The sequence below is a fragment of the Melospiza melodia genome, chromosome 1 (assembly GCF_035770615.1).
Source record: "Melospiza melodia melodia isolate bMelMel2 chromosome 1, bMelMel2.pri, whole genome shotgun sequence".
Lineage (NCBI taxonomy): Eukaryota > Metazoa > Chordata > Aves > Passeriformes > Passerellidae > Melospiza > Melospiza melodia.
This window is the reverse complement of record NC_086194.1, coordinates 43,593,413-43,617,881: the sequence shown is the minus strand read 5'-3', so window position 1 is coordinate 43,617,881 and position 24,469 is coordinate 43,593,413. Positions and strand designations below refer to the sequence as shown.

General features: G+C 40.8%; 1 protein-coding gene across 1 annotated transcript; it reads left to right on the top strand.

Annotated features, from left to right (window-relative positions):
• The first annotated feature begins 1,654 nt into the window (after positions 1 to 1,654).
• Positions 1,655 to 24,469, top strand: PIK3R4 (phosphoinositide-3-kinase regulatory subunit 4). Its single transcript, XM_063155675.1, has 19 exons — positions 1,655 to 2,450; positions 3,730 to 3,863; positions 4,042 to 4,624; positions 5,928 to 6,062; positions 7,955 to 8,176; positions 9,546 to 9,719; positions 10,858 to 11,003; positions 12,115 to 12,318; positions 13,107 to 13,308; positions 14,866 to 15,065; positions 16,014 to 16,224; positions 16,588 to 16,753; positions 17,198 to 17,362; positions 18,438 to 18,649; positions 18,935 to 19,066; positions 20,264 to 20,364; positions 21,369 to 21,457; positions 21,915 to 22,023; positions 23,858 to 24,469. Exons 1-19 carry the CDS (start codon positions 1,721 to 1,723, stop codon positions 24,026 to 24,028), a joined length of 4,086 nt encoding a protein of 1,361 aa, XP_063011745.1. The 5' UTR covers positions 1,655 to 1,720; the 3' UTR covers positions 24,029 to 24,469.

Genomic DNA, 24,469 nt, shown 5'->3' with positions numbered 1-24,469 from the left:
GACTTTTAGCAGCCGCTCAGTTGTCTCCTTACACAGCTTTCTCCAGCCATGTTATACCCTAAAATGAGGGAATGAAGTTTTAGGTGATTAGGAAGGATCATACCAGGGTACCATTAGTATACTATCTGTCTCAAAGTCAAAAAGGAAGCACAATAGTCACCACTCCACATTCTCTTCCCTACCCACTATGACAGTGGTGTTTACAGTGCTACAGCACAAAACCAACAAGCCAAGTTTCTAGCAGAGCAGAAAACCCAGTTATGTGCCTTCTCTTCCAAACTCCCCTGGCACTTGATGCCTGCCCTACCTGCCCTCCAAGTAAAGGTCTTGTTAATGGAAGTTATGTCCAGATCATGGGATTCCAAAGAGAAAAAATGGCATGACAGTTATGACCCTAGAAGGAACTGTGCCTAGGCACCAGTCTAATACCAAATGGTTCCCCATTTCTCACTCTCCTCACCCTGGTCCTAGTCCTAACCTAGCCCTAGGCCTGAGCTAAGGTTTCTGCCCTGGGACAGGCTAACTCTCCAGGTATCCATTACTGATGTGTGAGTCCTGCTGGCAAGAAACCCTCACTAGGACAACCCAAACCATTTTGAAGACGGCATGATTAAGTGACCTCACACTTGGCTGGTGGCAATCTTGCATTAAGGAAAGTTTTGTGTATACAGGCTCTGGTCTGTGAGACCCAAACACCACGTCTTTAGTAATGCATCATACACAGCAAAGAAAGAACACAGCAAAGGGAAAAGGCAAAGGAAAGAATGAACAAACTCTGCCCTGGGCTTCTCCTCGCTCTCAAGCACTTTCAGATTAAACTGTGAGAAAGGCAATGATTTTGTTTGCTATAAAAAGCCTTTTTCCTCATATTTCAGATATACCACGCATTGCCAGGACAGACCTAGAAGTGAAGCCACCTGAAAAAGCCAACAGGCACCCAGCGCTAAGGACCAGAAGGAAGCAAGGCAGCTCTTCTCCTGTTTGCTGAGAGAAGCAAATGAGGGATGCTCCTGAGGCCCGTTCCAGCCGCACGCCTATCTCCTGCAGGCACCTTCCGACCCGCACTGCTTGAGCTGGCTCAGCACCAGGCTCACAGGAGACGCTGCACCCCCACAGCACTTCCTTAACATGGATAAACAAATAGACGGAAACAACTTAGAGCCGGCCTGAACACATCACAATAAGCTGCCGCCCTGGCCTCTTCCCATTGCAGAGCAAAAAAAAAACCCCAAACGAAACCCTTCCAGGAAACGGAGCCAGAGAGGGGAGGGGAAAGAAGTTCATCAGGAGGCCGAGAGGCCAGGCGGCGAGAGGAGCCGGCCGGCTGTCACCGCGCAGGCACGGCCGCGGACTCTCGGGGACAGCCCGGCGCCGCCGGCCGGCGCAGGATGTGAGCTCACGGCGCCGCCCCTTCCCCGCCCGCCCGGCGGTGCCGGTTCCGCCGCCCCGAGTCCCGCCTCGCTCCCTCTCACCGCCTCCGGGGCCGGGGGTCCCGGCTCCGCCTGGGCCGGTGAGTGCTGCGGGGGGACCCGCGCCCCTGGGGCCGGCCCGGGCGGCCGGGCCTGGGCAGCGGCGGCCGCTGGGCCCGCTCGGGGCGGGGAGCGCGGCCCGCGGGCCCGGGCAGCGGGGCGGGCCCGGGGCTGCGTGAGATCCGCGCCGTGTTTGTCCGTAGGCAGAGCCCCTGAGCCCTCCGGTGCCCGCGGCCGGAGGAGGCGCCGCCATGGGGAACCAGCTGGCTGGCATCGCCCCCTCGCAGATTCTCTCTGTGGACAGCTACTTCTCGGACATCCACGACTTCGAGTATGACAAGAGCCTGGGCAGCACCCGCTTCTTCAAGGTGGCCCGAGCCAAGCACCGGGAGGGGCTGGTGGTCGTGAAGGTGTTTGCCATTCAGGATCCCACCTTACCCCTGACGAGCTACAAGCAGGAGCTGGAGGAGCTGAAGATAAGGTTACACTCGGCACAGAACTGCCTCCCCTTCCAGAAAGCCACCCTGTCCGAGAAGGCTGCCATGCTTTTCAGACAGTACGTACGGGACAACCTTTATGACCGAATTAGTACCAGGCCGTTCCTGAACAACATCGAGAAAAGGTGGATCGCTTTCCAGATCCTCACTGCGGTGGACCAAGCGCACAAATCTGGAGTCCGCCACGGTGATATTAAAACTGAGAACATCATGGTGACCAGCTGGAACTGGGTTCTTCTAACTGACTTTGCCAGTTTTAAACCAACTTACCTTCCTGAAGACAATCCTGCTGACTTCAATTATTTCTTTGACACATCCCGGAGGAGAACGTGTTACATCGCTCCCGAGCGCTTTGTCGATGGCAGCATGTTTGCCACGGAGCTGGAGAACATGAGGGACCCTTCCACTCCTTTGGTAGACTTGGCAAATAGCAATCAGCGAACAAGAGGGGAGTTAAAACGTGCAATGGATATCTTTTCTGCAGGTACTTGGAGCTATCAGGTGTTGTTTCTGACTAATGCAGTGCAGAAGAACTTTACTGGGGGTTTTTGATTCCTTTTTTTTCTTTTCTTACAGCTGGCTCGGAGTGCAGCATGTTAAAAACTTGTGTATTTTAAGCATAAAGACCCAAACCTTTTTCATTCACAGAAAAGTACAAAAACAATGTAGTAGGCTACATAAGTTAGGTGTATCACTATTATCTGAGGAGAGAAATCACAAACTATTCTGTTATGGCTCACCTATGCCCTAGGAAAGAGGTGGTTCTTCACCGGCACAGTCCATCATCTTCCATTGGCAGAGAAGCATTTGCCTCATGGGGCCTGAGAGGAGAACCCAGTCTGTGGCCCAGTTCTGGGGGGACTGACACTGTTTTCAGGGTAATTTGGCAATATTGGCTCTAGAAGCCCCTTTTTTTATTTTCCCCACAGGCACAAAGTGGAAGCAAAGTCCTGTTATGGTCCCACTCACAAATACTAGTTAGGAGTTTGACTGTGGGAGACTGCCTTGAGTCTTGGCCTTGTCTTAAAAGTCATGAGTTTAGCCCTTTTTTGGGTTTTTTTCTCCCTGTAAAGTGATTGAAAATTAATTTGAAGGAAATTATTACTTCCTTTTACAAGTTGCTCTTATGGCCATACTTCCAGGACCCTCCACAGATAAAGCAGACTATTGGGAGCAAACTTCAGGAGCAGATTCTTTGAAGAGAGACTTGTGTCATGTACACAATACTGAGTGTGGTTTTGGCAATCATGTGTGAGTGAATATGTGCTGTCCCCCAGCATCAGCTGTAGGAGCAGAAGTTATTCCTTTACCTTTTGTAAAAAGGCTGCCTAATTTTGACCTACTGCCCGACCCATGCTGACTTACCACTCTCTTCTTCCACATGACAGTGATGTGGGTTCCTTTTCTAGTGATGGATTTTCCAGCTGGCAGGTGGCTGAAGTCACTGCCTCATGTTTTCTAATTCAGCAAACTCCTCTGCTGTTGACATGCTTGAAATAAATTACTTGGAACAGATTTCAGGGATCAAGTATAAAAGCCAGGTTTTGGAGCTTGAGATGTTATCTCCTTTCCACAAATTAATTTGGCAACTAGTTTGCCTTATTTTTAATTGAGCAAAGACTTGTTTAGGGTTTGTTCTTGTCTGCATATAGAAAACAAAGTTATAGTGTCTGTTTATAATCTTCTGACATCTTTGACTTCTTTTTTTCTTTCTGTTTATAATCTTCTGACATCTTTGACTTCTTTTTTTCTTTCTGTCCCAGGTTGTGTAATAGCAGAGCTCTTCACAGAAGGTGTACCCTTGTTTGATTTATCTCAGCTTTTGGCATACAGAAATGGCCTCTTTTCCCCTGACCAAGTCCTAAACAAAATTGAAGACCGCAGTATCAGAGAACTGGTAAGGATGGGCTACAGAATTAGAACCATCTGTGTGTTCTGTTTGCAGTGTATTTCACCTACTTTGGTGACAGATTGCTTATTGTTTGGGTTTGGGTTTTGATGTTTTTGTATTATGTCTAAATGTCTAAACCTCTGATCTTTCTCTCCCATTCCCTCCTACTTCTGCCTTTCTCAAGGTTACTCAGATGATCCATCGAGAGCCAGATAAACGTTTAGCAGCTGAAGATTATTTGAAACAGCAACGTAACAATGCATTTCCTGAAATATTTTACACTTTTCTTCAGCCTTACATGGCCCAGTTTGCCAAGGAAACGTTTGTGTCAGCAGATGAGCGTATATTGGTCATACGTAAAGATCTGGACAACATCATTCACAATCTCTGTGGGCACGACCGCACAGAGAAGGCCGAGGGAGAGACAAAAGAGAATGGGCTGGTTATTCTAGTGTCTGTGATAACTTCCTGTTTACAGACTCTCAAGTACTGTGATTCAAAACTGGCTGCTTTGGAGCTGATTCTTCATTTAGCACCAAGATTAAGTGTAGAGATTCTTCTGGATCGTATTACTCCTTATCTGTTACATTTCAGCAATGACTCTGTGCCCAGGGTGAGGGCAGAATCTGTGAGGACACTAACTAAAGTTCTTGCTCTCGTCAAAGAGGTGCCACGCAATGATATTAACATTTACCCAGAATACATTCTGCCGGGCATTGCACACTTGGCCCAGGATGAAGCCACCATCGTCAGACTTGCGTATGCTGGTAAGAGGACGTCCAGTCAAAATTCTGAATCTTCAGCTTTTCTATGTTCTCTTAACAGTTTCTGTCAGTAAAACTTGCCAGAAGTCTCAGAAGTGACTGCAGGTATGACACCTGTAGTCACATTTCATTAGCTCTGATTGTTTCCATAAAATGGCCTGATGGAAGTGATAAATAAGAAACTAACTTAAAACATCATTGTGTTGTTGGGCTGCAGAGCTGTTTTCCAACAACATGCAATTTGATATGCAGGAGCTGAAATTAGAATTATTTGCTCTGTAATAAACTGGCTTATACTGTAACAGATGTTTTCTTTAGATGTTATTCAGATGTGTGAGTTCTCCACAGTTCAGGAAGAAGCTTTATAGTCATGCCCATGTTTGCTATTTACTGTGTGCCCTTACTATGACTAGCACATTTTAATTAGATTTTGGGGTTTATATAGTTGGAAATGTCAGATGATGTTTTTCTTTTGTTTACCAAGTAAACTGATAAAAATAATTATTGAAGACTTTGTACACTTAATGAATAGAACCAATTGTTTGTGGTCACCATGATCAATTTAAATTTCAAACACATTCATGTACTTAAAGGTAGTCTAACTGGGTTAATTTCTGTTACACTTTTGGAAGTGGTCAGACTGGTGACTTAAGAGTATTTGGCCTGGGCTGTGGACAGGCTCCATTGGCACGTTGCTGTTGATTTGGATGACACTCAGAACTGCTGCTTAAGTGGGACTTCTGCCTTGATGTTATTGCTCCTGTGCCAGCAGTGACTGACCCATATAATGCAGCCTGAGTTGCTTCAGCAGCTTCCAAATGGTGCAGAACGGTGCCAAATCAGCTGGATAGATACACTGACAAATGTTCTAAAAGTGGATTCCAGGGTAACAAGTTGTTATTTCCTAGGATAATGTCCTGGTGTGGTGGTTTGTTGTTATTTTGTTGCAATCTACTATGTAGCAATGTTAGTTAATTCAGGCTATTTGGCCTTTACCTTCTATCAAATTGTTTAGTTGCTAATTTGGCTTGTTCTAGAAGAATTAAATTAGTCATTGTTACACCTAATATCATTAGGATTTTTCCACTTGTTTACATGACAAAAGTACTGTGTGATTTGGTGTACTTTGGTAGCTTTGCCGGGAGTCAACAGAAGTGGGTTGACCAGAGCATCCTGTTTAATCTCAGTCCTGTTTGCCCATTGTGACTGGTGTTGTCAGTGGCTGTAATCTCTCTTCAGGGGGTCATCAGACTGATGTAAATTGGCAAAGTAGAACAATTCTTAACCAAAATGTTTTCCTTTGCAGAAAATATAGCACTATTGGCAGAAACAGCTCTGAGATTTCTGGAGTTAGTACAGCTGAAAAATCTGAATATGGAAAATGAACCAAACGGTGAAGAAATGGATGAAACATCTCACCCTAGTGATAACTATGACACAGGTAATGTCACTTTTTGCCTGCTTATAATAGCAAATCATGGGCCAAAGCTCCTAGGTAGCACTGAGCTATCTCATCTCTCAAAGCTTAGCCTTCTTGTTAAATGGGAAGAATGTTTTGCCTTGACCAGTATCAAAGTGTGTGACAGCTTCCTGCAGAGACAGACACCTCTGCTCTGAGTGTTGTGAGAGACAAAAAAGTATATAAATGAGCATATTTTTCTTCTCCAGAGGTCCTCAAGGTATGTGACTGTGATGCTGGTTGCTTGGTTGCATATCCAACTTCACTTCCAGCTTATCTCATAAACAAGACAGCTGCAAAAACACGCCTGTGTTCCAAATACTGCTTGTGTTGGAGTGGGAAGCAGCGTTAGCTTTGGAAAATGTGTCAAATTCTAACATAGTCATTGCACTGTATTTTTCATTCTTCCTTTTCTGTCCCTGTGCTTCACAAATCTTGTCTGTTTGCCTGGTAAAGCTAAATGTGTGGATGCCATTTGGCGGTAACATTACTGTAACATTGTATTATAACTAGAGTTGAATGAATTAAAATCCTAAGGATAGATTTTTTATCCTTTCCCTTTGTAAAGACACAGGGTAATAAGCAACCTGTGTGTCATCTCCAGTGCCTTTTAGTGCTGCATGAATTCCCAGAAGAATGCTGGGCAAATCTAAGCTGGGAAGAGTTTGTGGTTAAAAACTGTCATTTCTCTTCTGGGCTAAGTAGAGCAATCTGTGACTAATCAGAGTTGGTAAACATCCTGCACGTATTCCATTTGGGGAAAAGGCAATTATCTCTTAACTAGTTGCAGGATGATACTTTAAAATAAGGCAGCAACAAATCTACTGAAACCAAATATAAAAGATCCTCTTCAAATTCCTTCATGTAAGGTGGGGGTGCTCAGAATTGCTGAGTGAGAGAGGAAGCTCCATCGTTTGGGCTATGCTTCTAAGAATGCTGTCTCCTATCCCTTGAGATAGCTTGGAGATGAAGGAAGTAACACAAAGAAGAAAGAAGCTTGAGTAGTTCTGTTCTTTTCACCCTTTTTGAAACCAAGCACGAGAAGTTTGAACCCGGGAGGCAGATATTTCATGTGGCTGATGGACAGGGTCACAATAGAAAGCAAATTGGCTGGACTTCTGACTGTAGGCAAATGATAATCACCCCTCAAAACTGGTGCAGCAGTAGCTGAAATTTTTGTGTTGCTCATTTGAGATCCTGCTTTGTAGTTTTCAATAACATGCAGTGCATTAACAATCTGTTATTTCCATTTAATAAAAATACTTTGTTTAATTGTGTCATGAAGTAGAAGCCATAGGCAAGGTCATCTTCAAATTTTTCATCAGTATTGTTAGATTAACTGCAGAAATTTAATGAGATTGGAAGCACTCACTTTTTGAAGTAGTACACTTCATGCTAATGAAGTGAATCTATCTGCCTAAATAAAAACATAGTCTTGATCTGTTGTCAGTTCACAAATTTTGAAATTCATAGTCAAATAAACATATCAAACCAAAATTGCCTCAAAGCCTTTTGTTTACTGTGGTAACATTGCTGCTGACTCATTCTTATGCTTCTTCACATCTGCATATCATCTATACATATAAAATGAGTGGAATGATCTTAGTGAAAGTTACATGTTTAGAATAAATTGATCTGGGTAGAAATGTCTCACATTTCTCTACTCTTTGGCTTTGTCACCTCCTCATGCTTAGCCTGAAGTCTTTGGTAAGCCCTTGTTAGTTGGAGCTGTTGAGGTTCTGTTGCATTACAAATTTTACCGAGCCAGGTGTTGTTCAGGATGACCTGTCACTGTAACTCCTTTAGCAGCAGGTGGTACACATGCACACACTGTTTCTCCTCAGCCAAGATGTTCACCCTGTTGTCCCTTGCAGAGTTGCAAGCCTTGCATGAAATGGTCCAGCAGAAAGTTGTGACTTTGCTAAGTGACCCAGAGAATATTGTGAAGCAGACACTGATGGAAAATGGAATAACACGTCTGTGTGTCTTTTTTGGACGTCAGAAAGCCAACGATGTTCTTCTGTCTCATATGATCACTTTCTTAAATGACAAGAATGACTGGCATCTTCGAGGAGCTTTCTTTGACAGCATTGTTGGTAAGTGTTTGGTTTCGGCCATACAGAGTGGAAGGAAAATAAATAAATTAGCAGTTTCCAGGATATGAAGAAATAAGTCATATAAAAGTCCTTTCTTATAAAGATTTCTAGAATTTATAAGAAAATACTTTTTTCTAAATTATTGGGAGGAAATGTTTCATTAGGGAATGAAGATGAAACAAAGTAGATACAAATGTATACTTCTTTTAGTCCAAATATTTAATACAAATACAATTGAGGCATTTAAGTCTAGGGTAGATTAACATTAAAAAAATGGAATTAAAATGCTTTTTTCTTCTTTGAGTCTCTCCTATAGCCACTAACTTAAAAAGCTAAATTATGGCAAGTGATAAGTAGGATTTCTGCAAGCTCTGTAATAGATGCATCACTTCACATATGCACATGGTCCCATTCACTTCAGTAGATCCGTTCATATGATGAAAACTAGGCATTGGTATATGCTGAAGTTCTAACTGGAGAGATTTTTTTAGTGCCTTAAAACATCACCTAAAGATTCTTGTTACTTCAGAATACTTCATAACAATTTAAAAAATCTTACCAATAATGACATCGGCTGTTAAGTATATCCAGTGCTCCATGTATGTTGGAAATCCACATGACCATTGCTGAGAGTCAGTGCTCAGGATTTGTGGGTCAAGAAAACTTTCCCAAGTGCAGTTCCTGAGAGCCTAAATGGTACTTCAGGTGCCTGGCAGGAAAAACAATCATGATCAAACTTTCAGTGGGGCCAGTATGGTAGCTATGCATTCCATTGTAACTGGAAACCACAAAATTCTGTGCTGGCAAACTGCCAAGAAGTGATATTGATAACTTTTCAGAAATTGTTTAGAAGGAGCAATGGAACAGCCAAAGCAGAGGTCTGAGTGTCCTGCCTTCTTGCAAAGGACATAGAGACATGTGAGGCAATTAAAAGTGAAGACATGTAACCTGTGTTTTTAACTCTGTTCCCAATGTACATTCCCAACATCCATAGAAGAATTCAGATTAAGTTCTGAAGTTATGTTTTTATTTTACTTCAGGCATTTGCACATCTTTAGAATTGAGCTCTCTAACTGGTATTTAAGTAAGTGCAGGCACTGCTGCCTGTGGCTGTGAGCAGATGCCCTTCTGTAGCAGTGGCACTGAGGGTGTTTCTCTTTCTAGTGCTGTTTCTCTCTCCTTCCTCCCTTCCTTTTAGCAAAGAATTGCAAAGTCCAGCATTAAGACATGAACAAGTATATGGATTATTACCTTATTAGATTAGAAGCAATAAAGTTATTTTATATTTGCTCTCAATTCTGATAGGAAGATGGAGTTTTCTGGTGTTTATCAGTTTGCTTTGGATTTTTATGTTATTTTTATATTTCAGGTGTTGCTGCTTATGTTGGCTGGCAAAGCTCATCAATTCTCAAACCTCTGCTTCAGCAAGGTCTCAGTGATGCTGAAGAATTTGTCATTTATAAAGCCCTCAATGCTCTTACTTGTATGTGCCAGCTGGGGCTCTTGCAAAAGCCCCATATTTATGAGTTTGCTTGTGATATAGGTAAGATAGAATACTGCAGAATACCCTGTTTTCCTTGTAAAGAAATCTCAGTTCTACATAAAGTTCCACTGTCGGGTTAGCTGTCCAGAATACAAACCTGTAGTTCTGTTTTAGAATCTAAACAAAATTATGGTGTGGACCTACTGCTAGTTGAACCATGTTAGTGCTCAGGACTCTAAAATAATAGTTTTGCTGGAACAAATTGGGTGCATTCTACCGGATTTTATATAGGGCAGCAGCAAAAAACACTCACTCCAGAAACTTTCTGCCTTAGGATCTTTCCTTGATCTACATGGCAACCTGCTGTAAAGAAAAAGTCCAGGATGCTCCTGGTAGTCCATCAGGCACATAATTTGCAAACACTTATGCATTAGCTTTTGAAGATGAGAGAATTCAGACAATAATGATTCTTTCTTATTCTAACACCATAAAAACCCATTAACTCAATACATCCTTGGTTGCAGAATTGGTCTCTCTTTCCTGATCAGGCTTATCAATTTAATTTAGATGTGCCCAAGATTTAACAGCTATTTATAAAAAAAAAAATCAAATGATCTTTTGAGATGTAGTCTGCTGCTTCTTAATGTTATGGTTTTACAAACGCACTCAGAATTTGGAGCAGATGGTCTGTGATTACATCTCATGACTAGATACAGTGCGTTGACAACAACTTCTTAAAGCCTGCATAATTGGGGGACTTCTGAGTCTCCTAATTTCATAATATAAGTAGTGACTCTTCAAGGAAGAGAGAGAAAGCAGGAAGGAATAAAGTATTTACTTAAAAAGAAAAGAATCTATCACCGGTTCTGGATTCACTGTAATTGTTCAAATGTGGTTGAGATTTATTTTTGGATTAGTCTCCCTTGCAAATCTGTCGTTGACAATTAGGGATTGAAATGAGCAAATAAGGAAAATATGTTTTTTGGCAAGAGCAAGGAAATTGAGCAGCATGACTACAGTGAAATCCATGAAATAATTTCCTCTGTATGAATGTTTTAACCTTGTTGCTCTGGAAGAGAGAAGGCTCAGTTTGGGAGTAATTCTGTTAGAAGGAAATTACATCACAGACTGCCATATGCAGGATGGTCTCCTCTCTCCTATATGAATGATATATTTTAACAGCCTGTTTTTCTTTCAGCACCATTCCTGTGTCACCCTAATCTTTGGATATGTTATGGTGCAGTTGGATTTATCACTGTGGTGGCACAGTATTTGAATATTGCTGATGTCTATTGCAAGCTAATGCCATACCTCCATCCTTTTATCACACAACCAATAATACAGGTAATACTTCAAATAATATTAGTGAGAATGTCTGGACTAGCCATGATCCATAAGTTTCTCTTGGCCATGGTCCTGGCTATAGGGACCATATGTACTTTTTTTCAATTGATATTATAGGCAATTATAGATTTTTTGATTTCTGCTATAGATCTCTGGCAGATTTGTAGAATGGCCATTGCTTTCCATGTTTTAAAGACTGTTGTCTCAAATTTGTTGTAAAATGCAAAACATTTTACCAAGCCTAAAAGCAGCAGGTATATTTTTGGTTCAAGCCTTTTTTGCCTTATTTATAGTCAAACTCTTACAATACTGTACTGTGTATAGGAGTCTAAAAAGGATGGAAAGTTGGCTGTGAAACAAGTTGGTTTATGTTCTGTGTTTTCATCTACAAAACCAGTCTGTTAATTAGTGATTACCATGCTTGTGATTTCCCCAGAGCCACTCCTGTGTTTCAGTGCTTTGCCAAGGGTCAGGGCACAATGCTCAGCATGAATGAATGAAGTCATTTACTATTAATGCATGTCCAGGAGTGCCCTACATGATGCTGGTAGTATGATCATATAGGCATCTTTGCATACAGCTTTAGGTCCTGTAGACTGCACCTCTCGGGTGTTTTTATAGATAAAGAAGAAATAATTGCAGAACATACATTCAGAAATGTATCCTGTGTTCAACATTTTGTTGAAAACCTTGTAGATTGGAAATTCACTATAATAACATTTTTGTGTGTTTACATGTTCTTTGTGCTGTGTTTTAGGCATTGGTTGGTAAATTTCACTTCCTGTCCATATTAATATATAAATCTTTTCTTTTTCATTTTAGTATATAAATCTTTTCTTTGCCATGCAACGCTATATATAGCAAGTGAGTAGTGGGTAACATGAAGTTGGACTGTAATATTAAGTCTTCATTCTGGACTCATTTTGAAGTTGTTTTTCCTGTAGACAGCAAGCTATGAGAAGTACTTGATAGGAAAGAGGGGAAGAGAATGGAGAAATGACATGACCAACACAGATCTTATTTTCAAGAAAGGAGACAAGCTGAATCTATGTGATTTGTACAGGTTATGTGAATATCATCATGTTGACTGGTCTGTTGTTTTGAATTGCAGGTAGACAAAGAAATAGTCCTGTTAAGTGTCCTTAAGGAGCCTGTCAGCCGTTCCATATTTGATTATGTCTTAAGATCAAAGGATATCACGAGCCTCTTCCGACACCTGCACTTGCGACAGATGAAGAGAACGGGAGCTCTCTCTGAGTGCCCACCCCCAGAGGACCCTGCCATTGCACAGCTCTTGAAGAAGCTTATTTCACAAGTAACTGGGTTTTATTTGTACTTTAAAAGTCAGGCTTGAGACTCCTGGGCTCCGTACACCTCCACAAGCCCTGACCTTGCAGTTCCTTCTGTGAAGGACTCCCAGTTTGAGGTTCTGATCCCCCAGGCCCTTAACTTCATTGATTTCGGTATATGCTTGTGGGACAAGTTGTTCAGAGCTTAAAGATGTTTAAAAGATCTGCCAGACATACAAATACCACATAAGTCTTTAAAAAATGGCTTTAAGTTTCAAATTCTGATGCATCCTTGATGTGGCAGCATTAGAGAGCATTGCTGGATTAAGTGCATTGTGCTGGATAACGGAGCATGTATTTTTCAAAGTGCTAGACTTGTGCCAAAAGGAAATGGAGCTGGAAAGTCTTGAGGGTTATGTGTGAAGAGGGGAACATAAAGAATCATCCACCCAAAGTAGTGAGAACTGGGAAGAAAAAGGACTGTAGCTGTGTGGGGTTTTTTCACCCCATGGCATGTGGGCTGTAAGCATGGTCTAGGTGGCAGCTAAGCAGATTGCACCAGAGAGTGATCCAGCAATAAATTCTGTTCTGCCCTTTCACTTTTCCTTGCTCCATTCCTTAGGAGGAAAGATGTTCTTACACTGCAGTAGCTTACCTTATGTTTTATGAGCAATGGACCAATGCTTTGAATTCTGGGAATGTGTTCTTCTGCTCTTCTGAGCCAGTCATTGATTTTACTGCTTCTTAAATCTTCATGCCTTGATGCATGTTATTGTTAAGAGAGGGTAATATTACCTTTTCTTTTATTCTGTAGGGGATGACTGAGGAGGAAGAAGACAAACTGTTAGCACTGAAGGACTTTATGTTAAAATCTAATAAAGCTAAAGCCAATATTGTGGATCAGAGCCACCTGCATGATAGCAGTCACAAAGGGGTGATTGACTTGTCAGCTCTGGGAATAACTGGAAGACAAGTGGATCTTGTTAAAACAAAGCAGGATTCTGATGACAAACGTGGTTAGTATATTTTGTGATCTATATAGTTGAAGTATAGCCTTCCTTTCAGGGTGTTCTCAGTATATCAGCCTACATGACTATCACCATCCTCACCTGAGTTTGCCATAGGAAAATTACTGCTTCAGTTTGAAGTGTGAGGTGATGAAATGTTCTCTGATCATTGAAAAATGGGAATTATTTTTTCCCCTGAGAATATTTTAAATTATTTTGCCTCTGTGTGCCATTGTTCAGTTGATTGTGACAAACAGGACTCTAGTGACTCATGGCAACAGTGTAAATGTTGGAGGCTAGGTATCTGCTCTGTCTCCTCTCAACAAGGGCTAAGCTCTTTAACTGTGAAAATCTTGGGTGTTTTCTTGAGGTAGCCTGAAGAAAACCAAAAACTCCTCAGGCTGGCACTGAGGAGTTCCCAACTTCGGTGTTGCTCACCTAAGTACATGTGTTTTGGCCCTGGGGTTCTTCAGCTTCTCATCCACTCCCATTTTACTTTTTTTTTGTCTGCTCTTCTTTAAGCTCAAAAAACCTCTTACATTTCCTTGTTCAGATGTGAAATCCACTTGCTGCTAACTATTCTAGTTCTCTGTATCCTCAAAATTCTTATTTACAGACAGTTTAAGCTTCCTCTTTACCCTCTCAAGCTTGTAATTCCCTCCTCTATTACATCACTGGTAGGTTCTGTGTTTTTACATATAGAAATACAGAAATATCTGTAAAGCCTGTAGCTATTAACATCTTATTTCCAGAATTAGGATGTTTTGCATATAATTGTAAAGGAAAGTACAGAACTATAGGATTTTTTAATTCTTTGCATCCTTTAATGAGGAGTCAACATGATTTAAAACTTAGTGTATATGAAGTCTATACTTGGAGTAATTTGTTTTACCCAAAGCTCTTGCCCTTAAAATCTTTATGCCTTTAACTTTTCTTCACTGACTTTGTCCAAATTTAATTTGTTCCATGTGTTTCTTTTTCTGTCTATATTTTACAGTTCTAAGTGACTCTAAAGGAATGCTGGAAATAAATAAATTTCCTATTTAAACAATAACTTTCTTGAATCTACAGGTGATGTTGCAATTATGATGGGAACTGATTGTATTTGACACCAACAATGATGTGTGTACTGTGCTGTTACAAATTTTTATTGATGCCCCTGCTCATTGCAGGGTGGTTGGACTAAATGACCTAAATCCTTCCATGTTCTCTAAGAGAAATTTGTCATATGGTGGAGTCTAATCCTGCAGCCTTCTAGATGTAAGCTTTCCCTCTAGTGAAGTGATTTATTACATGAGTCAGCTCATGATCCAGAGGATGTGAACACATGAGGCAGGTGCTTTGTTTGGTTTCCCGTAAAAATGCTGTCAGCTGATCTCCACAACATAGCAGAAGGGTTTTCTCTGTACATAAATAATAATTTGGCCTGTAAACATTAGATTTCTATGTAGTCCCAAAGTAATGACAATCCTGAGTGAATGTTGTCATGGTAATGTTGGGGATGTTTTGTTTTTTTCTTCTCCCACTCCCTCCCTCCCTCCCTCCCTCCCTCCCTCATACTTATAGCAAGAAAGCATGTAAAGCAAGATTCAAATGTAAATGAAGAATGGAAAAGCATGTTTGGGTCCCTGGAACCCACAAACATTTCCCAGCCAATATCCAAAGGACATGGGCAAACTACTGATCCTGAAGCCATCCAAGCTGGGAAACCACTTCGTTCAGAGTCCTCAGCTGGTATTTGTGCCACTTTGTCATCCTCTCCACAGGTATACCTGAAAAATGCTGTGTTTGCATCTTACCTGTAATGATTTAATTGTTTTAAAGTCAGGTGGGACTATAGGGATGTGATGTTCTTGTTTTGTTTGGAGGTTATTTGACACTGGCCATGCTATTGGCTGGTATCTTCTTCAGCAGAGTTGCTGACTTTCAAGTTCTTATTTTTAAAACAGGAACTGAGAAAGGACTGAAGTAAGTTTTAGTCCCTTGAGCTTCACTAACAAATAGATGCTTTGCACAAAGAGATGAGGCTTTGTGGGGATTGAACAATTACTATGTACACTTCTCTCGCAGGGAAGACTTCTCCTCAAATTGAATGCCCTGATACATGTTGTTAGGAAGAGATATCTTGGTTTTAACTTGGAAATCACAGCATTTAGACATCCTGTACCTGTAATACTTAGTACTAGCAAGAGGAGGATAGGCTGGGAGCTCTGCAAGCCATGGAGGCACATCTTGACACCGAACACTCTTTTCTGTTTGGCTTCTAGTTGGAGATTAACTTCTGCTAGCTTTAAATGAGTGTGTCTACCCTGAACTTAAGGGAAACGCTTCATACTTTGGTTTTTAAAGTCCAATGTAAATGAATTTGAGAGCTAACCTTTCATTTTGTCAGTCTTGAGACCAATAACTGCCTATGTAATAATCACATTAATAGGTGGGCACAGCACATTATAGTTTCTTTAGACAGAATATAGAACAGAGTAGGCAAACAGGGTAGAATAAGAAAATGTTAATCTTTTATATAAATAATAATTTTCACTATTTTTATTGTCTTCATGCAAGCATTTTTTAAAATGCTATTTCACTGCTAATTGATTCAATAAAAAAGATTTTTGCCATTTTTATTCACTGTGTGTGACACAGAAATCTCATGAGGGGGATTTATCTGTGTGTAGAATTTAAGGGATATATTTTTAAGGTCTGATTTCCTACAGGCATCTGATGGAGCAGTTGTCCAGCCCAGGAAACCAACCCTGCAGGGCCTGAGCAGCACGATGTCCCCATCCGCACACCAGCTGCGCATCACCACCTGCAAAACTGAGCTGCAGCAGCTGATCCAGCAGAAGAGAGAGCAGTGTAATGCAGAGAGACTTGCCAAACAGATGATGGAGAATGCTGAGTGGGAGAGCAAGCCCCCACCTCCAGGTACATCACAGGCCACTGAGGTTATTAGATAAAAAATTATATATGTATATATATATATATGTATGTATGTATGCATGTATGTATGTATAATTTGAGTCAAGATATCATCCTTTCATGGCAAAAATGCGAAGGATGAGGAAAAGAGGAAGTTCTTAGTTTAGGAAATGTGTTTACTCTGCAGAACACCTATGACCTAGTCTAATTTAGAATTGAGCAAGTAGGCTTTTGCCTTTAATATTTAAAATGCCTTAACACTGTTTTCAGTACTGTCTGTGCTTTTCAGTTGTAATGAGTATCCTGATGTAGCTGTTAGTGGATGGATCTAGGGGGACTTGCATGTTCCTGGTTTTGTTTTCCCTGCAGGATGGCGTCCCAAAGGGTTGTTGGTAGCTCACCTTCATGAACACAAGTCTGCCGTGAATCGCATTCGGGTCTCTGATGAACACTCCATTTTTGCCACTTGCTCAAATGATGGCACAGTGAAAGTCTGGAACAGCCAAAAAATGGAAGGAAAAACCACTACAACCAGGTAGCTTAAAAACCTGTGGTAGTTGGGTCTGCAATTTTAGAGTGAAAAATAAAGTAGAGCAGGAAGCAAAATACGAATAATTTGTGGGTGTACTGGAAATATCAATAAGGGGATATATTAATGTTCCTCTTGGCTTGCATCTATAATATTAGATTGCTGTTTCAATTAGTTAATAAAAAAATGCAAAGGGACTGCTTTGTAGCCATAATAATTACAGGCTTTTTGATTTCATTTCTGTACATATATAAATATATTCTGCTGTTGTTGTTTAAAGCCAACACTGGCTTTTTTGCTTTCTCATTTTGGAACAGCTAGAAAATGTTATTTTCAGAGCTTTCTCAAGAGCCATTGGTTTTAAATAGGTGTTTAAGGGAAGTATTTTTTTTAAGTGCCACTGAAAATAACCTCTTTTTCTCTCCCCCTATTTGTCTCTGTACTGTTTAGATCAATTTTAACATACTCTCGGATTGGAGGACATGTAAAGACACTTACATTTTGCCAAGGTTCACATTACTTGGCTATAGCTTCAGATAATGGAGCCATCCAGCTTCTTGGTATTGAATCCTCAAAGCTCCCCAAATCTCCTAAAATTCATCCAATACAAAGCAGGTATGTGCTTCAAGCAGTTAAATCTCATCACACACAGAGCTCAAGCTGTTACTATATTCCTCAGATAAGATCCTTAAATTTGCTCTAGGCTTCCTGCTGGCTGAGCCCAGAGTGTACTGGAAGTCTGTAATCCACGTTCTTATCCTGCTTCATAAAGAAGGGTTGAAAGGCAACTCTGCAGAGCTGACCATTCTTAGTTTATTTGTCCTTCTTGTGTCACTGAACACATTATGAGCTTGAAACAGCCATTCTGAATAGTTCTCAGTTTTTTTGTTTATGTACTGGGATTGGTTGGTTCCTTTGTTACAATCTTAATACTTACAAAGTGATTTTGAAGGTTGTTTTGCAGGTCATTAGATAAATGTTTACAGACATACAGCATGTGATGTTGCCTAAGACCTGCAATTTTTCCTCTCGGGCCCTTAATGTGATAAGTTGGTAGAGATATGGGTAATGGGATAGTATGTAGGGGAGCCTTTGGGCTTGATTTAGCTCTTTCTTATCTCCATATGAGCAGTGTTTGAATATTTGGCACTGAAGCTACAGCTTGATCTTCAAATTTGAGTGAGAGGTATGTCCAGGCCTCAGAAAGTACTCACAGTACTGCTGGTGGGGTCTCACAAGTGTGGAGCAGAGAGAGGGAGAATCACCTCCCACAACCTGCTGCCCACACTTTTGATTCTTCTGTTGTGGGTGGCTTTTTTGGCTGTGAGCAGACATTGCTGGATCATGCTGAGCTTCTCATCAGTGGAGCCAATACTCCAAATTTTCTGCTCAGAGCTGCTCTCAGTGTATTCTCAACCCACCCTGTATTTGTGCTTGGGATTGCCCTTACCCAGGGCACAGAGCTGTGTTTATGTTTGCAAAGGGCTGCTGACAGCCTTGCAGGTCCTATCAGCAGAGAGATTTGAGAGACCATAAGCATCCATTGTACTGAATTCAGAAAGCTGTTTCTGGCAGATGCCTTGAGAAGTGATACAGAGAGGAAAATGCTGCTCAGCATAAGCTGTGGGAAGAAGTCTTAAACTTGGAGGGAGTCATATCTGTGCCTAAATTAGTTTATTATTTTAACCAGGTCATTAGATCTGAAGGATGATGGCTGTGTGGTAGACATTCATCACTTCAATTCAGGAGCCCAGTCAGTTCTGGCTTATGGAACAGTTAATGGATCTCTGGTTGGATGGGATTTGCGATCCAGCAGCAATGCTTGGACACTGAAACACGATTTGAAGTTAGGCCTCATAACTTCATTTGCTGTGGACATACACCAGTGCTGGCTGTGTATTGGTAAGCCTGTATTTCTTATTAGTTTCCCTCTCTTCCCTGCCCCCCTCTTCCTTATGGTTTTCTCTTACAGTAACTACATCTCAAGCTTTTGCTTGATATGATCTTACTAGCGTATGCTCTTCTCAAACAAGAGGAGAGAAATATCTTCTCATGTCTTTTTGAGAAGCATTCTGCCTGCTAAGAACTTGAGGCTGAAGGTCATCTCCCTGCTCCAACCGAGCACAAAGACAGGGGCAAAACCTCATATATTGATCCCTCTGACTAAGGGGAGCTTTTTCTCACCAGGAACGAGCAATGGTACCATGGCATGCTGGGACATGAGGTTTCAGTTACCTATCTCCAGCCACTCTCATCCTTCCAAGGCCCGAATCAGACGCCTGCTCATGCATCCTGTCTATCAGTCCTGGGTAATAGCAGGTAAAAGAGGTCTTAAACTTACCTCACAATTGCCAGAGGTTGTGATTAAACCAGAGTTTTTTTCAGCTGCTGCTTCAAGCCCTGGTGGAGAGTTGAAAAGAAGAAAAGTAGGATTTAGCCATTGTCAAAATGACAGCATTTGCAATTCTCATTTTCTGAGCATTGCAGCTCTCATGAGGGGCCCTCCCTGTGTGTTGTCCACCCCATCCCTTTTTAAGGACAAAATGTTACAAAAGATTAAATTCAAACTCATGACATACATTGAAGCTGATGGGAAATCTGCTACCACCTTCTGTAGAGCAGAGATTGAATTCCAGTTCTCCCTTCAACCTAAGCCAGCTGTGTCATGGATTAGAACTTTTGGAAATCTCCAAATCTTCCTCATCTGATACACTTACAGCTGCTTCATCCTCACTGCACGTGGCACTGTCATATACTTTTATATGTTTGTGTCAGGAACACATTTTGAAATGGACAAGTACCTAAAACTAATCCTAAATAACAAAATTTATCAAGTTGCTGTAAAACGAGAGTAGTTTGAGTTTCATATTTTACTTGCTTTAAGACTTCACTTCTTACTTTGAGTTATTGACCACCCTGGGAGATAAATTCCTTGAAAAAGCGTACAAAGTTTCACTGTGCTTTCTAGTTTGTTTCCTCCCTGTGAAAGACTAAAGGAACGACAGACTTCATAATTTTCGATTATTATTAAAAAGTCCTTGCCTGCTAGGTTGCTGCCAGGCTTGTAAGCAATCCATTGAACAGAATTCTTTACCTGTCCACATGAGAGTGGAAGTTCATTGTGGCTGCTACTGAACTCTGTAACTTTGGATTGTTTTCTTACCTGCATAGGAGTGTTCTCCAAAGTCCCTGATGACTATGCTCAACAAACTATCTATCCTTCTCAAAGAGTGCTGGGAAGATATCTAGGGAGGAAACTGAGGGTTTTATACATTTTTAAAGGGGTTGAGAATTAAGTCAGGTTTCCTTTAAACTCTTTAAAATCAGGCACTTTATTAATTAGAGTGAAGCTGCTTTCAAGCCAAACCAAAGTACTAAAGCAAGACAAACAAATGCTGCAGGGAGCAAACAGAGAGTGTCTCTATGTCATACCCTCTATGTGATGTCAGTAGAGCAAACAGCAAGAGCAAACCAATCTGTTTTGTGCTTTTTGCACTGGCTTTATCTTTCCTGTAGCTGTTCAAGGCAACAACGAAGTCTCCATGTGGGATATGGAAACTGGTGATCGACGCTTCACTCTGTGGGCCAGCAGTGCGCCACCTCTTTCAGAACTGCAGGTCTGGTCTCTTTCTTTTCCAGTTTCTGTTGTGTAGCCAGGGTTAGAACAACCTTAGTCTCCATGCTGTGCATCAGTACAGAACTTGCCCTGGGATTCATTTTGGCACCATAACTGTTTTACTTGTCAGAATTAAATTGCCTTTGTAAAACAGCAGTATAACCTAAATCTTCATTGGCACCTTCCACTGTCTTGTACTTGTAGCACTCACTTGTTATGCCCAGCCATGTTCTTAGAAAACCAGTGAGCTGGTTAAGCTTGTAAAGATTATGGAAAAGCCAAAATTCATGATGTGGTATCTTGTACTTATTTTTACTTTCTGTTCCTGAGGCTATGCATACTTCTGTAAACATCTGCTCTTTTACACATTCTTTCTGTAATATAATACCACTACTACATTTAGCTGCTACTTTGAAGCATGAAGTGGTTCTTCTTCAAGGACTTAATTGGAAAAGGAGCAATCTGGAATATGGTTCACAAATCCATAGACAAAAATTACCACAGCTGCTTCTATAAATGCTGTAAATGCCTATCTGGAATCTACTTAAACCTGAGTTTGTACGTGCTACAAGGATTGCAGGTTGAGTTAATTTCAGTCCTGCCCTTTTTTACACAGGGAGCTCCATGATCTAAGATAGTTTTCTGTTGTATATCTGTCCCATAATGCCTTCATCGCCTAAAAATTTAAGCATCCATGTGCTTTTCAGTAGGATTTGCCTGCCTGATTCTTTTAGAAATAATCTCTCCTCATTGAGAATGTAATTTCCAAGATTCAAAAAAAAAAGAGGATTATAGAGGGTTAATTCTGTTGTATTGCTCTGTAAAGTGTAAGGGAGCAATTTACATTAATATATTAAGATGTGGCCCCTTAAAGTGACTTGGCATTCACCAGAAAGACTTGGAAATTGGGTGGATGAATGTGGCAAGGAATGCATTCCCTTTCTGAAGCATCATGTAACAGCTGTTGGTGATAAATTATTTTTATATATCCCTTTTTCCTGCTAGCCTTCTCCTCACAGCATCCACGGAATATACTGTAGTCCAGCTTCTGGGAATCCCATATTACTGACAGCAGGCTCAGACATGAAAATAAGGTAATCAAGCTAAACAATTTCCTTGTTTGTCACCCTCCCCTCCATCCCTACTGGTGTACTGAATTTTGCCAAGTGTTGCCTAAGTAATCTCTAAGAATCCAAAACAATAATACTGAACATGTGTTCATTAGTGAACACCAGTGAGCTGAGGAAATTGTTCTCAGCAAAAGGACTGCAGAACTTGGTGCTTCTCTGAAATGTAATGCGTACTCTGAAATACAGCGGGTATCCTTTTGTAAAATTCTTCATGGGCTTCATGACAAAAACCAAAAAATAACTCATGTGTGAGCTTGACATGAGTATAAATTTCTCTGCATCACTCCCTTCCACTAAGTGTAGAAAGCAGATAGCATTTGTGCCCACTCATTTTCATCATAAGAGCAAGACCACTTTTAAGCAGTTGTTTTAAGCTGATGGAATTGAACATCTCATTTTGATTTTGTTTCTTCGTGTTTAGGTTTTGGGATCTAGCCTACCCTGAGAGATCATATGTTGTTGCTGGAAGTTCTAATTGCCCATCTGTTTCCTACTACAGGAAGATAATTGAGGGCACAGAGGTGGTTCAGGTATTTTACTTTGTTTGATAGACATCTATTCTGCTTCCTTTTGGGTGGCCCTGTGGATTGTACACTTTGCATTATGTCTTCAATTAGAACTCGCTCGCTCTTGCTTTTTGTGGATGGTGTCAGCATTGCATGTTTTGGGCAGTTGGGAAGAAGCTACTTTAAAAGAAAAACATAATTTGTTTTTGACAGAATTGGGCTCAACAAATACTACTTACTTAAAAATGAGTATTTTTTTTTCCAATTTTTCCCCAATTTTTTCCCATTTTCCTCCCAATTTTATTCCAATTTTCCTCTTACTTTATTCTTATGTTTCCGCAATTTTTCCCTTTTTCTCCCCAATTTTTCCGCCATTTCATTCCCATTTTCCAGCAATTTTCCCCCAATTTTTTCCCATTTTCCTGCCATTTTTCCCCAATTTTCCCTCCATTTTTCCCCAAATTTTCCCCCGATTTTCCCCAATTTCCCCCCCAATTTTATTCCTAATTTTTCATTATTTTATTCCAATTTTTTCCCAATTTTATTCCCAATTTTTTCCAGTTTTTATTACCATTTTCCTCTCAATTTTATTCCAATTTTCCTCTTGTTTAATTCCTATTTTTCCAAATAAGGGAATGTGGGAGGGGCTAAAACTCAAATAAGGAAATGTGGGCAGGGCTAAACCCAAATAAGGAAAATATGGGAGGGGTTAAACCCAAATAAAGAAATGTGGGAGGGGCTAAACACAAATAAGGAAATGTGGGAGGGGCTAAACCCAAATAAGGGGAAATGTGGGCATGGCTAAACCAAATAGGGAAGTGTGGACAGGACTTAAACCCAAATAAGGGAATGTGGGAGGGGCTAAACCCAAATAAGGGGATGTGGGTGGGGCTTAAACCCAAATAAGGAAATGTGGGTTGGGGCTTAAAGCCAACTAAGGAAATGTGGGAGGGGCTGAACTGAAATAAGGAAATGTGGGAGGTGCTAAAACCCAAATAAGGATATGTGGGAGTGGCTAACCCCAAATAAGGAAATGTGGGCAGGGCTAAACCCAAATAAGGAAATGTGGGAGGGGCTAAAACCCAACTAAGGAAATGGGGGGGGGGGGGCTAAACTCAAATAAGCCCATGTGGGCAGGGCTAAACACAAATAAGGAAATGTGGGAGGGGCTAAACCCTAATAAGGATATGTGGGAGGGGCTAAACCCAAATAAGGATATGTAGGCATGGTTAAACCCAAATAAGGGGATGTGGGTGCAGCAAAGTCCATATAAGGGAATTTTTCCCCCTTTTCCTGCATTTTATTCCAATTTTCCCCCAATTCTCCCCAATTTTTTTCCTATTTTTTTCCCTATTTTTTTTCCAATTTTTATTCCTATTTTCCTCCCAATTTTATTCCAATTTTCCTCTTCTTTTATTCCTATTTTTCCCAAATTTTTCCCAAATTTTCCCCATTTTCCCCCCAATTTTATTCCTAATTTTTCATCATTTTATTCGAATTTTTCCCAATTTTATTCCCAATTTTTTCCCAGTTTTTATTCCCATTTTCCTCTCAATTTTATTCCAATTTTCCTTTTATTTTATTCCTATTTTCCCCCATCGTTTACCTAATCAAAGAGCTGTAAAGTCAGTTCAGATTAAGACAGGCTGTGTGTGATGAAAAGAAATTAACCAAGGAATAATCTTGAGAAAACTGTCAAAGGGTGTGAGGTGGTATGTTTGGGCATTTTTGTTTGATTGGTTTTTGGTGGAAGAGGTTTTGTGGTCTTCTTACACTGACAACCTAATATGGATGACAGTGTCTCTTTGCAAATGCTCACCCTTCTGTAAACAGTATTTCCCACTTTGTTTTTATACAGGAAATTCAGAACAAGCAAAAGATGGGGCCCAGTGATGAGACCCCTCGGAAGGGTCCAGAATCTCTCCCAGTCGGGCATCACGACATTATCACCGATATCGCGACTTTCCAGACCACGCAAGGGTTTATAGTAACTGCGTCAAGGGATGGGATCGTTAAAGTGTGGAAATAAAAATTGTACTAATATATAGTATGTAAATATTTGTAATAAAGAAATAGTGTTATAATGAAGTTTTCAAGGACTGATTCCAGTTAATGGAATGGACTGGACTTTAAAAACTATAAAAGCAGCGATAAAATCAGTTACCTGTATCCTACCACCCTGTTGGCACTTCCTAATCACTTCTTATATTAAAGCTTTTTGGTATCCATAGCATTTCCTTGAAATAGCAGGGAATCTATGAAGTCACTTAGCTTGGTTTTGACTACACTGCTCTTCAAGAACCTTTCAGAAAATTATTTCAGGATGTCCCACATGACACATTCTAAATGTGCATAAAGCAAAGAGCTGGTGTCTAGCTGCTCCTGTGTTGAATCTGAGAAATGAAATAAAAACCAGTGCACTGATGTCCCTGTACATTCTAATAACTATAATAAAGTCCACTTGAGCTTC

Bases quoted from the DNA above. Each gene is read 5' to 3' on its own strand.
- PIK3R4 (XM_063155675.1), top strand. From the start codon at position 1,721: ATGGGGAACCAGCTGGCTGGCATCGCCCCCTCGCAGATTCTCTCTGTG. The intron at 19,067-20,263 runs GTAAAAGAGGTC...TCTTTCCTGTAG, and splicing joins TCAGTCCTGGGTAATAGCAG to CTGTTCAAGGCAACAACGAA. The intron at 22,024-23,857 runs GTATTTTACTTT...GTTTTTATACAG, and splicing joins AGGGCACAGAGGTGGTTCAG to GAAATTCAGAACAAGCAAAA.